Source organism: Aythya marila, assembly GCF_965140915.1.
Source record: "Aythya marila genome assembly, chromosome: 1".
In the NCBI taxonomy this organism is placed as follows: domain Eukaryota; kingdom Metazoa; phylum Chordata; class Aves; order Anseriformes; family Anatidae; genus Aythya; species Aythya marila.
This window is the reverse complement of record NC_139042.1, coordinates 110,259,108-110,272,876: the sequence shown is the minus strand read 5'-3', so window position 1 is coordinate 110,272,876 and position 13,769 is coordinate 110,259,108. Positions and strand designations below refer to the sequence as shown.

The 13,769-nt window shown below is 53.8% G+C and overlaps 1 protein-coding gene across 1 annotated transcript; it reads left to right on the top strand.

The window, feature by feature from the left end:
- The first annotated feature begins 201 nt into the window (after positions 1 to 201).
- Positions 202 to 12,253, top strand: LOC309885892 (immunoglobulin superfamily member 2-like). The gene is made up of 8 exons (XM_082776290.1): positions 202 to 300; positions 1,060 to 1,437; positions 1,919 to 2,335; positions 3,193 to 3,576; positions 4,412 to 4,807; positions 6,752 to 7,159; positions 7,886 to 8,278; positions 10,491 to 12,253. Exons 1-8 carry the CDS (start codon positions 243 to 245, stop codon positions 10,685 to 10,687), a joined length of 2,631 nt encoding a protein of 876 aa, XP_082632416.1. The 5' UTR covers positions 202 to 242; the 3' UTR covers positions 10,688 to 12,253.
- Positions 12,254 to 13,769: the final 1,516 nt, after the last annotated feature.

Below are 13,769 nucleotides of genomic sequence, written 5' to 3'. Positions count from 1 at the left end.
GCCTGGGCAGCATCCTGCCCCATATGGCATGGGGCCAGCTGTCACCTTGGAGAGGTGCACCACATTGATATCACGTTCTGCTCCCTGACTTCTCCCCGCCTTTTTTCTAAGCAGAGGAAACCGCCGCCGGAGGCTGGCAGCTTCCTCCCAGCTGCTTTCAAAATTGTGGGGTGGCTGTCACCATTACCCATGAGGGCTTTTCACCGCCTCTGTACGAGAGGACTCCAGCAGAGCTCATTCCCATGGGGCTGGCGTGGCGCAGGGTGGCTGCTCTCCTCCTCGTCCTCTTTCTCCTCCTGGGTGAGTGCCCTGCAGGGGCTTTCAGCGGCAGGCGAGTGGGAAGTAAGGCTGGTGGGAACCCCGCAGAAGCTAGATGTACGGGCTGCCTCCCCGGGGCTGCTTTGCCTCCCTAAATGGGGGGACAGGATGCTCCAGGTGGGTGGCTGCGCAAAGCGACTTGCTCAGGCTGTAGGGTAAGGACGGCCCCCGTGATGCTCCGGCTCTGTGGCTGTGGCAAGGGTCCAGTGGAGCGTGCTCCTTTTGGTGCTGTGGGCTGATGCCAGATGCTGGCAAGATTTCAGTGAGAAGATGTGCAAGCCCGTGTTGCATGGCTGTTGGGGGTGGGGGGGGAGGGTGTGTTACTTTGCCCCCCCAAGTCTTGGGATGGAGTTTCTGAAGCATTCTTAGGCTGTGCCACCACCAGCTTTCTTCCTTGGTCTGGTCTCCTCACTGGTTTCTGTCTTGGTGCTCGTGTCCCTTGTGCGTTTTGCTCAGCACCAGTCCAGAGTGAGCATCACACCTGGGAACTGCATGGGATGGGAAGGTGTGCAAGTGGCTGTTGACTCCCCTGAAGCAAATTTACAAGTCTGTTGATAAAGGGCTTGTTCTTACAAATTCAAGGGCACCAGAATTCCTGGGGCTTTGTGCTTCACAGAATAAGACCGTGCTATAACTCACTTCAGTACTACACTACAAACCCCTGCACACCCACATCCATCGCCCTTTTGGGTGCCTCCAGTAGCATCCATGCAAACTCCTGCATGATGACTCTGCCAACAGGTGTGGGTGCTGGCCAGCGGGTGGTGACTGTCCAAAAGGGACCCCTTTACCGAGTGAGGGGGTCCCACGTCACGCTGTGGTGCAAGGTGAGCGGCTACCAGGGCCCGGCCGAGCAGAACTTCCAGTGGTCCATCTACATGCCCTCGGCCCCCGAGCGTGAGGTGCAGATCGTCAGCACGGCCGACCCCTCCTTCCCCTACGCCATCTACACGCAGCGGGTGCACAGCCGGGAGATCTACGTGGAGCGGGTGCAGGGGGACGCCGTCCTGCTGCACATCAAGGAGCTGCAGGACCAGGATGCTGGGGAGTACGAGTGCCACACGCCCAACACTGACGAGAGGTACTTCGGGAGCTACAGCGCCAAGACGAACCTCTCAGGTGGGTCCCCAAGGGCAGCCTCGCTCCATGCTAGATGGTGCTGATTTGGGCTTTTCCACTTCCATTTTCCATTCTCCTACTGATACCGTCAAGATGATGTTAGAGCTCCCAAGGAGGATGTGCTGTTCTGTGTGCAGAGTGACACCAGGGCACACGTGGGTCTACAGCCTGTAGGGATGCAGGTGGGTTTCCCACTGCAGATGGTGAGATGTGCTTATCTTCAGGTCTATGGCACATTCCTGCTGTGGGAATGCTATCCTAACCCTGAGTGGTCAAGGTTGGGATGCCCAGAGGGTACCTCAGCAGGTTGCTCTGGCCATGGCCCCCCAGTCAGGGCAAGGGATGGGAGAAGGTCCCATTGCTGTCAGACCCCTCAGGGCTTGGCTGTGGTTATTGTAGTGACCAACAGGATGCCCATAGAGGCCAAGAAATGCTTTTCCCCCTGACCGGCTTCTCTCTGTGCTTCTCCCTTTGTGCCCAGTGATCCCGGACACCCTCTCGGTTTCCATGGGGTCCCAGGTCCTCACCCAGGCAGAGGGGGACACAGTGGAGCTCACCTGTGAGGTGTCCAAGACCACGGCCCAGCACACACACCTCTCTGTCGGCTGGTACTGCCTTCAGGGAGCAGGGGAGCACCAAGCCGAGGAGATCCTCACCCTCTCCAAGGACTTCGTCTTGAGGCCGGGGCCATCTTACACACAGAGGTTTCTGTCGGGGAACGTGCGGCTGGACAAGGTTGGGGACACCACCTACAAGCTCTCCATCGTGGCAGTGGAGCCCTCTGACCAGGGGCAGCTGTACTGCGAGGCAGCCGAGTGGATTGAGGACCCTGATGAGACGTGGAAGGACATCTCCCGCGGGCAGACAGAGAAGACGGTGCTGGCGGTCACGAGCCAGGGTAAGGCCCTTGGCTCCTGCTCCTTGGTGCACCACGGGCCCTATAGCAGTGGCCATGGCAGCGCTGTGTCGCAAAGCTTCTCTGCTCACACGCCTGCCTCTGCCACTACATACATGGTGTGAAGGGGCTGTGGGTCAGGCTTTGAGCCCCACTGCTAGGTGGGGACCAGAGGATGTCTCGTTCCCCTGGTGGGTTGTGGCATGGCTCAAATAACATGGCTGCAGGTGCCAGTGCCATGCCACCATGTTAGAAGTAGGGAAACCTTGTGGAAGTGCAGTATCTGTGCTGTGGTGGCTGCTGAGGGTAGAGGGGAGGTGCCGCAAGGCCGCCGTGGTGCTCACGTCAGAGCAGGCGGTGCTGCTGAGGAGAGGTGGCCATGGCACAGCCCCTCAGCAGGAGCAGCCCAGCAGTGCGGCACTGCCGCCCACACCGCGGCCGAGCAGGCCAACGGTTTCTATAAACGTTCCAGCAAATATTTGGGAATGCCGAACATATCTGCAGCCACTGGGATTCCTGCTCGCATGCTGTTTATGAAGTGGTGTTTAAATTCGGAGGGCAATGTGCTTTCCATAAAGTGCTTCAGCCCCACCAGCAGCAGCTGCTGAGGTGCTCTGTTTTGCCTCCAAACCTCAGCACGAAGCCATGCCCTTCGTGTGGGACGGGGGGGCACCGCTAAGCTGCAGAGCCCCTCTGTGCCTCTTTCTGGTTTAAGGGGACTGCAGACCATCTCTCTGTGGTGAACGTTTTCCATTCCCGTCACTCTTCTAACAAAAAAGGAAACATTTTGATAGTGAACCCCCTCTTGTTTCTCTCTGTGCAGCCACTGCTGTACTCTCTTGACTTGTGTTTGCCCACAGACCGTGACCTCCATGTGAGCATCACCGCCTCCAAGAGCACCCTTTCTGAAGGGGACATCTTGCAGCTCAACTGCACACTGGGAGCCCAGAGGAGCGGCAGCAGGTACTTCCAAGTGGCTTGGTTCCTCGACGGCGTGGAAGTGGCCAGGCTTGGCCCCTGCGGGTTGTTGGCTTGGAAGAAGGAATACGAGGAGAGAGCCGGGCTGGGGCAGCTCCGAGCGTTCAAGCAAAGCAGCTCAGTTTACGTCCTCGTTGTCTATGGTGTGGGGCCGAAGGACAGCGGTGCCTACCACTGCTCTGCTTCAGAGGTGAAGGCACCTGGAGATGTTCAGAGCATCCAGACCAACCTGTCATCAGCCGTCACAGTTGATGTGAAGCCCATAGGTCAGTCAGTCCTCGTGGCTCTTCTGGGTAAAACCTACAGTGATCCCTGGGTTGGGGAACACGGTGAGTCTGGCCTCACCTTGGCAGGGACAACGTAGCTGCTGCTTACAGCAAGAGTGTGAATGTGCCAGTTTTCAGTAGGAGATAATGGGAAGAGCATTTGCCCTGGCAAATGTCAGTGTGACAGATGCAGCAGCTGCCAACAAAAGGTGTATGTCTTTAGCCTGGTCTCTTTGAGATCAGATTTGGGGTGAATAGGTGGAGTTGTTGGGTCCTTGGAGGTTGGATCCTTGGCACAAAAAGCTGTGGGTAGCCCCTGTTGCTTCTCCTGGGGACCAGGGGGTGACCTAGCGGAGCAGCTAATGACAGGGAAGGGGCAGCAGGGTTTGCTGTCATTTACAACAGGGTGCCGATTTGGGGGAGGACTTGTGAGAAACTGCTCCAAGAAGAACATGTAGGGGATTCTTGGTCTCCATGTCATGCTAGACAAGGACTGTTCTGGCATAGCAGGACCTGCCTTTGAGGCTCTTTTTCTTAGATGTCCTTTACGATGCGCCCCTGGTGCTGGCACCTGACTGCTTTTCCTGGGTACTCAGGGCTGCCCAAGCTTCACAGAGGCTTGGGAGTGGTGGACAAGGGGACAGGACAGGACCTGTGGCTGGGGCTAGAAGAACAAATTGCAGCTCAGGAGAGGGGAGATGGGAAGGAGGTTTCATCGTGATGATGAGGTTTGCAAAGTGAAAATGGGGCTAGGGGCTGGCATGGGGCAGGGGTGGTGGGTGGTAGCAGGGAGGACTTCTGCCCCAACACTGATGGCTCCCATCCTCTTGAGCAGGTCTTGGTCTGCAAGCCACGCTGATAAGCCGGACGGCCACCGTCAGATACACCCAGAGCTTTGAGCTCATTTGCAAAGTGAGCGCCAGCAGCCTCATCGAGGAGGTGCTGCTCTCCGTGGGGTGGTTCTTCCAGCCCAACCCACCCGATGGCAGCTACCAGGAGCTGGTGCGGGTCCTTCCCAATGGCACTGTGTCCTGGGGGCCAGCGCAGGTCAACTTCCAGGGCAAAGCCCAGCTGGAGAAGGTGGACGCCTCCTCCCGGCTGCGCATCCATGGTGCGGTGTCCGGCCACGCGGGGACGTACCAGTGTGAGGTGGGGCTCTGGAGGACCCCACGGGGGCAGCCCACTGCCTCTGCCACCTCCAACGCCGTGGGGATACAGGTCATCCCTCCAGGTGAGTGGTGCTGCGGGTGCTCCTTCTGCAGCTCCTTCAAACCCATCGGTAGTAACCAGAGCAGCTGGGACCGCTGATGCTGGGCTGTCCTCAGCTGAGTCACTTCTTAGGGTGCACAAGGCAGTGTGGCCCCTCCTGTTTCCTCCTTTGGATTTTAGGGATCTTTGGAGGCTGTGGGGACAGTAAATTGCTGGTGTGGATGTGCAGTAGTAGTGTAAGTGGCATGAAGATGAGCAAGTGTGATCATAGATCATCCACACAGAGTGGACAGCAAGACAAGATGACATTTGGCTCCAAATGTATTGCAGCCATTACTGGATACTGTGATGCTGGGAGGCGGAGACCCATGTTGCAGGAGGTGGCTGCTGGCTCTAGCACTGCCTCTCAATGAAAGGCAGCACAAGCCATGAAGGATATTTAGGAGGTGCAGAGTAATTCTGGAGAGGAAGCCTGCTTGAGCAGCAATGGGATGAGGCTAGGCTGTGGAAAGTAGAGCTGCAAATCACGAAAATTGCCAGCCTGTTCCTTTGTGCATAAAATCTCTTGCTTGGAGCCCGCAGAGATACTCGAGTTCATGACTTCTGCTTCAGTGTTTTATTTACCACTGGGTGTTGGTGGGTGCTGCAGGGGGTTAAATGCTGCTCGTGTCCAGCCTGGTGGCTCCAGGTGGGACAGAGCTGCGTGAAAGGTCACAGCAGGAGGGGGGAACAAGGACAGATCCTCTCCACTTCTGACTTCTTGGACAGTTCAGCATCAGACCCTTGGCAGGGCTCACACTGGGTCCCTGCATGAAGCTCCTGGATGTCAGCAGGTTGAACTGTGTTCTGAGCAGCTGAAGTTAAGAGCCTGCTTTCTTCCAGTGGCCGCAGGATCACAGCATGGCTGGGGTTGGCAGGGACCTCTGGAGGTCACCTGGTCCAGTCCCCTGCTCAAGCAGGGACACCAAGAGCAGGTTGCCCAGGCCTGTGTCCTAGTGACTTTTGAAAATCTCTGAGGAGGGAGATTGTGCCCTCCTCTGAAGATGTGCATGTCCTTAGAGCAAGGCTGGGTGCCCTTTTAAGTTCTGAAAAAGGCAAGTGCATTGGAAGACAACTTCTTGCATCTGCTTCTGAAGTGTGCTCAAGTCTGCCTGCTCCATGTGTGTATGTGACAAGCTTGAACAGCTTCCCAATTAGGGTCATTGCCTTCCCCTCTTCTGCTTCTTGCCCTCCCCATTTCCTCCAGAGCAGCGGGAGTGTCAAAGGCCAGCAGATGGGATGTTTTGCCTTGGCTGGCCTCAAGAGAGGCAGTGATGGTGTCTGAAGTGATCTGCTTGCTTGTTTTGGATGGGTGCCTGAGGAACAGGGAGAAGGAGGTTTTACAGGAGGTAGTCACCTGTGACCTGCAGGAGCTGGGAGCTTCAGAAGGACCTGTTTGTGGCCTTTCCATTGCTCAGGGAGTAGGAAAGGTGCTGTGGTGGGAAGGGGCTGCTTGTCGTGGAGCTGAACGACCACCAGGTATAATCACGGAGGACACTCAGGATCATGGTGTGTGGTTTCAGGTTAACCACCACCACAAACGGATGATGGCTGTTGGCAAAACCCACAGAGGCTCCACAGTCTCTCTGAGATGAGGCTGCTGTTGTCCACCAGCTCCACAGCCATGGGCTGGGCTTGTTACTTACCTGCGGGCCTGGTGATGGGAGCGGGAGGCTGGCACATTCACTGCAGAGACGGGCTTTGCCTTGGAGCCCCAGCACCACAGCAGCCTCAGTTTCCCTGTTCCTGCCTCTTTCACACTTCAAAAATGTGTGGATTTGCTCATTCTCCCCTTAGCCTCCTACCCTTAGCCCTCCTGCTCCAGCATCCACGCTGAGCATCCTCAGCCTCCCACCTCTCATGGCAGTCCAGGCCAGCCTGACCGGCAGCTGCAGCCTCCGGGGATTACTTTGTTCCTCCGTTTCAGAAAGCAAGCTTCAAGTCGCTACGAAGGAGAGCTCTGTGGAGGTTGCTGGAGGTGCCGACGCGAGCATCGAGTGCAGGATTTTGTTCTCCCAGAACAACACTCAGCTGGCCGTCACCTGGTACTTCCTACCTCCTCCTCCAGCAGCTGCCACCCCCCTGCAGATCCTGCGGGCCGGCTACAGCGGCCTGCTGGAGTACGGGGCCGAGTTCAGCTCCCCTGCGCAGAGGTCTCGGTTCCTGAGCCAGCGGGTGTCCAGCGAGGCTTTCCAGCTGCGGATCCTCTCGGCCAGCCCCAGGGACCAGGGCGGGTATCGCTGCCTGGTGCAGGAGTGGCACTGGCTGGGGGACGGCTGGCACAGCCTCGGAGAGGGGCAGTCGGGGAGGACCTCGCTGCAGCTCCGGCTGCCCGGTGAGCTGGGGGGGTGCCCCTGGGGGAGGCTGGGGTGTCCGCAGCAGGGCTTCGGAGAAGCAGTGTTTCCTGTGCAGGGCTGTTTTGGGGTTGTTTGCTCTGTTGAGTGGGCCTCTCAGGGGGAAGTAGGGAATTAGGAGGATTTACTGCATTCTCCTGAACCAATCAAGCTGGTATTTTTGCCTCCAGCAGCAGAGGTCTAACGCTTCACAACAAAGTGAGCCATGGCTCTTGCTTTCCCCTCTGACGCATGGTGTGCTCAGTCAATGGTGCAGTGCTGGGAACACAGAAGCAGCGTCTTCCTGGTGCTCCTCAGCATCCTGAAGCAAGACACAAAGCTTTCCCTGTCCTAAACAGGGCTCAAGGGCTTAGCTCTGCTCTCACCCTGGGGTGCAGGGCAGTGGGTTCCTTCCTTTTTTGGCCCCACCTGGCTGATGGGTTTCAGCCCTAAATAAACTGGATCAGAGGATTCCGGCTTCCTGAACAGCTTTTGGTGCAAAGGATGCCTTATCTCTTACTGGGAGGGAAGGGTTACAGCAGAGGGTGGGGGATAAAGGGGAAAAAACACCTGAGAGAAAGTAAATCACCTGGTGTCCTGTGGAGGCTTTCCCACCCGGCCATCCAAATCCCCTGTGTGTTTCTCCAGAAGATTCCTGGAGGCGGGGGAGCGTCTCTGTAGCAGCGTGCAATGCCCTGAGAGCCCTTTCTGCTTGCCTCCCTCCCCAGAGAGCGAGCTGCACCTGGAGCAAGCCAACCACAGCATCTCGGCGAGGGAGGGCGAGGAGGTGACACTGGGCTGCCTGCTGCGGGACACCCACGTGCCCACCACCCACCTCTCCGCCACCTGGTTTCGCGGGGAGGAGGGCGGCCGCCCCAGGGCCCTGCTCACGCTGCACCATGATGGCTCCATCGAGTACCCCCAGGAGGGGCTGGCGGGGAGGCTGCAGCTCCGCCGCCCCACCGCCGGCGACTTCAGCCTGACGCTGGGCGGCGTGGAGATGAGTGACACCGGGCTGTATCACTGCCAGCTGCAGGAGTGGCAGCAGCGGGGCAAGGGGGAGTGGGCGCTGCAGGCCTGGGCAAGCTCAGGGTACACCCAGCTCACCGCCATCCCCAGAGGTAAGTGCCCTGTGGGCAGGGGCTGCTTGCCCTTAGCTTTTTGGGGTGGGAGGACTTGCAAAGGAGCTCATCTGGCTGGATGCTGGGGAGGCTGAGCTGCACTGGGATGCAGGGCAGGAGGAGAGCAATTTGAGGGGTTTGTGTAGGGGGCCTGCTGAGGTTCTGGCCCCGACCATCTGCCAGGGCTGAGCCCCGGGTTCCTTGTTTTGTAAATGGTAGAGGTGGAGGTCAAGTGAGGTGCAAAGAGTAAGATGTGGTCCACAGCATGGTACTACTGACTTCCAAGGGAGCTCTCCCGTCTGCTCCCTTGCATTGCTGGATTGTAGGCCCTCTGCAGGATCGTGTGCCCAAAACCCTGCTCTTAATCCAACCACTTGGGGCAGAATTCTCCCCACCCCCCCACCCCCCCTTCTTTTTTTTAGGGGAAAAAGAAATCTTGTAGTAATTTTTCTGGCATCTCCAGTGAGGCCTTTAAAAACCACCACTGTCCTCTTGGGGTGTATGCCTGGTGCAGAAATGAGCTGGATTCTGCAGACAGAAGTTTAAATAAATAAAAAGAAAGGTTTCAGTCAGGCATGCAAAGTGTTTTTAGGGAGGTAACTGGAAGGGAAAAAGTACTTGTGTTGGGGAAGAAGGAGGCTCGGATGACCTGCGTGGAGGAAAAAATACGAACTGTGAAATCAGACATGTACGCAGCTGAGCTGCGGTGTATCAAGGCCAGTCCTGGTGCCTACAGGGAGTTATTGTTTCTGCAGCAAGTACCAGCACCCACCGAGGTGGAAGGGCTTGAGGTGGGCCCCGTGGTGCTCCCTTGTGCTTGCTCCTAGCACAGGCATGTACAGAGCCTGCTCACAAGACTGCGCACCTACAGCAGAGCTAATCTGGATTTAACTGCACCGCAAGGGACTGACAGAGCTCCCTCCCTCTGCTGTTAAGTTCCTGCCATTGTCCTTCACGGCTCCCTATAACACACCAATTTCTCCTTCATCATCCCCCCACCCACCCCGATCTCTTGCTGTACTTGTTACTGGTGAAGAAACAATTGCTAGAATTGCTCAGTAACTGCTGGAAAATTCTCCTCCAATTTTGTTATTGGTGTTTTTGCCAAGTGGTTTTCATGGCTTTCACAAAATATGAGAGATTAGCTGGATACTTTTTCCTTTTTCTCTCTCTCTCTCTCTTTTTTTTTTTTTTTTTTTTGTTTGTTTTTTTGTTTTGCTTCTCCAGTGATGCAGGCATCTTGAAAATGTCCCTCTGGCTCACAGATTTCAGAGAGGAGGTTGTCTGAGGGTTTCCAAAGGGAAATACAAGTACACCCATAACCAGGGGCAGCTCCAGCTCTAACTGACCGTGCTCAGCATGGTTCTGCAGGGCAAGCACAAAGCATTCATGTACTGGTATTGGGTAAAGAGGAACTGAGGAACAACACTGAGATGAATGAAGGAGATCTAAGCAAGCTGGCACAGCCCTTCATGGTAGGCCACATGCATCTGAGGTCGGTCTGTGGAGCTGGAAGCTGTGTGTCAAGAGTGGATTGTAATGGTCGGGATTAATGTGTGAATATGAGGAGCTCAGGACAAAACCAGACAGGCTAGCATGGGGTTGACCTTCAGAGGACCCAAAGGGTCTACCAGCAGTACAGGTGGCCTTCACCTTGACCAGGGAGTTCTTCTGTTAGAGGTGCCGAGGACAGGACTGGGTCAGTAGCTGCCTGAAGCTCAGCACAGCTGAAACAGGACAGCAGAGTGGCAGGAGCAAGAAGGGGTAGGTGTCTGGGGAGTGTGGGGTGGGGAGGGACAGGGAACTTCTAGGTCTCATTCCTTTGGTTTCCTCTTGTCCCTCCTTGTTCTGGTGCACCCTCTGGCAGACCTCTGCCTCTCACTGGTGTCAGGCAGGAGCAAGAGGGTGGTGGATACATGACTTTTCCTTACTGAGACCAGTCTGGAACAGGTTAACTGGAGAGCCTTGTGCTCCTGGTGGGATGCTTCAGCTGAGAGTGAGACAGGGCCCTATCTGACCTCGCAAAGCAAGAAATTCAGACAAATTACCTAGATTGTCTCCAGTTCTTCTCAGGTAGCCTTGAAAATATTGTAAAAATTGGTAGATGTTGAAGATTGAGGGAAGAGTGATAAAAAAGTAACTTATAGAAACAGTAGGAGAGGAAATTCAAACTAGCTTGAGGGCCTCACTTTTTTGTTTCTTTTTCCTCCAGAGGCAACTGTTTTGTCTACGATCTGTTCGTCTCCACCATTGCTGAACTTCATCCTATTCTTACCTCTGATTCTGATCCTTCTCCTGGCCATTGCTGGCTTCTGCTGGTGCTTCATCTCCAGGAAAAGCAAAAAGGGCTACATCAAAGGAGAAGAGCTGATGGAACTGAAAGGGACTGGAGGAGTCAAGCAAACTTAGCTGGCCTGAAATGGCAGATGCAACTGGAAGGAGAAGAACTGGACACCTGAGGAGGGAGAACTGAGTACATGAAGAGGGCCTTTTTTTGTTTTTGTTTTACCATAGCTCATGCAATGAATACCTGAAATTGTGTTTACTTTCAGTGGAGTGAGGCAGCTTTGAGTTACTAAGCAAATAAGGTTTTTGTAACAGGCATTCCTCTGTTGGGTTTGGAACCCACCCATTTGACAATCAGTTCATTGTTGGTTATTTGAAGTCCTTGCAGTATGCATGTCCGAACAGTCCCAGTGGGGTTGTTATCACCCCTCAGGTATAAAGGGAAAAAAACAGTTCCTTTTGTACTGGGACACAAAGGTAACAAGTTGCTGCTCATTTTAAGGTGACTTGACAAAATCTGTGCAGTGTGCAGCTGAAAAACATAGGCAGAGCTGGAAATGGAGTTCTCATGTCCCATTTAAAACATTGCTCTTGCCTTTGCCCATCCCTTGCTGGGGAAGCACTCAGACACTGCTGTCCGCTGGTTTTGAGAGATCCTGCACCCAAAGAACATCTTCTCTGAAAGGAAATGGGTTTTCATCACAGGAGTTGAGCAAGGCTGGTCCGGGCTGATGAAAGTCCACAGCAGGAGTACCATAGCCTGCCACAAAAAAAAAAGAAATCCTGTTGACTTGGTAAGGGACTCACATGGAGTCTTGGTTCCCAGAAGGAAGGAGGAGACAGCAAGTCATCTTTGAGCTGCGTGTACAAAGTCTTTCCAGTTTTCCTTTGCTGGGACTGCTGTAGGCAGTGGGTCTTCAGTGGGCTGTGTGTGGGTCAGAAAGCTGCGCAGCTCGGACTTGGCCTTAGATCCCTCTGGGTTGTACCATACAATATATTGGACGCTAGTGGGATCTGGGTTCAAGTCCCTCACTTTCCTTACAATTGGGAAACCTGCCTGCCCTGCATTCCAAATACTGATCACTTTTTTTTCCTTGAAAAAAGCACTTTTTTTTTTTTCATAAGTTTGAAGGCTATTGCTCTCATTTTCCCTGTTCAGCCACCTCAGTCGTTTCCTGCAGGTCAAGTTCTCTGGACCTCTTACATCCTCTTCCCCAGCTGTCCCGACCCCAGCCATCTTGAAAGCACTTGGTGTTGTGCGTGGGGCTCTCACTGGTGCTCTGCAGAGGTTTCCCCCTGCCCTGTGAGCGACACACCGTTTACATATCCCAGCGGGATGTTTGATTTTCCATGTGTGTGTGACAGTGTGACATTGTTTGTGCTTGGCTGCTCTCCTGCAGCTTTGCTGTCCAGCAAGTTGCTTCTCCACTGTGTGTGTAGGCAGGCTGTTGACTTTTCCTATCTAACCAAAGCACCTTTTACACAGGGTTGTTGAACAGCTTTCTGTGCCCATTTGCTAAGGATCGTGCTGGCTGGCTGAGTCTTGTCTTGATAACGTTTTACCTCATGGGCCGGTTTCATTCTGTTTTGGCAGAGAAGCAGATGCTCCCAGGATGTTTAACTGCTACACGTTTCAGGAACAGTGATAGCTGGGTGAAGGAGAAAAGGTAGGCATGTTGTCCCACCAAGTATGAGTTATCTGCCAGCCAGCCCTGAGCCAGCCTTACACGCACTGCCTGGTGTCCAACTCATAGTCAGGGGACGCAGGAAGATATAGGTATGCTATGGGGTGGGAAAAGAAAGAAGGCACTGTCTCTGACCATCAACTATTAGTAATGACTCTGTGCACATAGTTTATCTACCAGTATCGTGCTCTCCCTCGGTATTTTTATTCAAATTGTTTTCACAGCTTGCTCGTAAGTAAGTACCTTGGAGCACGCTTCAGAAGCCTTGCTAAAGTCAAGAACCTATGATCCCTACTTCTTACCCATTAGATAGGGCTGACACAATCTGATCTTGTTTAAACAGCAAGAGAACATTTCGCTTCTTTTACTTGACTTCTAGGTGCTTGCAACTACTTTTTGTCCCTCTGTACCTCTGAGGACCGCAGATAGGAAGATGTGGGTGTTCAGTTTCCCCTCTCTTTCTCAAGAACCTTGCTCTTTTATTGCTGCTCAGTGTCTCACACCTCCTCAGGCATCACCCTGGTAAATCACACACATGTGGCTTGACATGCCACTCTTAACAGGTCGTCTTAGGATGAACCTCACCAAGACCAGCCTTCTGCCTGAATCCAGCTTATCTGGGTCATGACTCTGTGGCAAGCCCTAGGAGTGACCTTGCTGGGCTTGGTGTCCCCAAAACCCCTGCTGGCCCTTTGCTCATCCACTTTGCTGCTCCATCGCAGGTCCATGGAAACATCTTTGCTGGCATCTGAAGTTCTTGTAAAAGGCCGCAGACTACAGTAACATGAGATTTTGTGTCTGGTGGACTGGGGGAAGAAGGTGGTTAGAGAGGGGGAGCTTTTCCCAGCTGCAGGACACCTTCTTTTTTTTTCTGGCCCTTTTTCTCTTGGTTAGCCAGAGGCCCAAGTAGCAGCTTTCCATTCATGCAGGTTGAGAGGTTTTAATTTAGGTTTGAGAACCATGCCTGGGGCCTTGATGAAAGGGTCTGTGAGAAAAATGTGTGTGTTTTTGCAGGGGTGGTTTTTCCTTTTATTTTTTTTTTCTTTTTTTTTTTTTCATCTGGTTCTGCTGGGTCACAGCCAAACCTTTTGGCTATATTTTTTTAAGATGTATTTTTTTCCATGAGTGGACTTAGAGTTGTAACTCATCACAGTAAAAGCTGCAAAAAAACAGTCCTATTTTTAAAGAGAACATTTCACTCGGCTGAGGTAGATGTATGAGTGGTGGGTCAGGAGGAGGGTGCTAATTTTGCTGCTGGGGCTCTTGGCCATCTTTAGCCACCCCATCACCACTTTTTTTTCAAGCCTGGCCTCTGATGTAAACTAAAACAGCTGATAAAATATATATTTAACTGTAATAACCCTATGGAGAAAAACAGTGTGGTGGTGCAGACTGCAGCACAGCAGTGCTCCTGTTGCACCCCAGATGTACTCTTGCCAAGGGACAGTCCTGTGTGAGGGACAGTATGCAGTGGGAAGGTTCGTGGCCCTTCAGGTCCTCTTTTTTTAAAGCACTTCAAA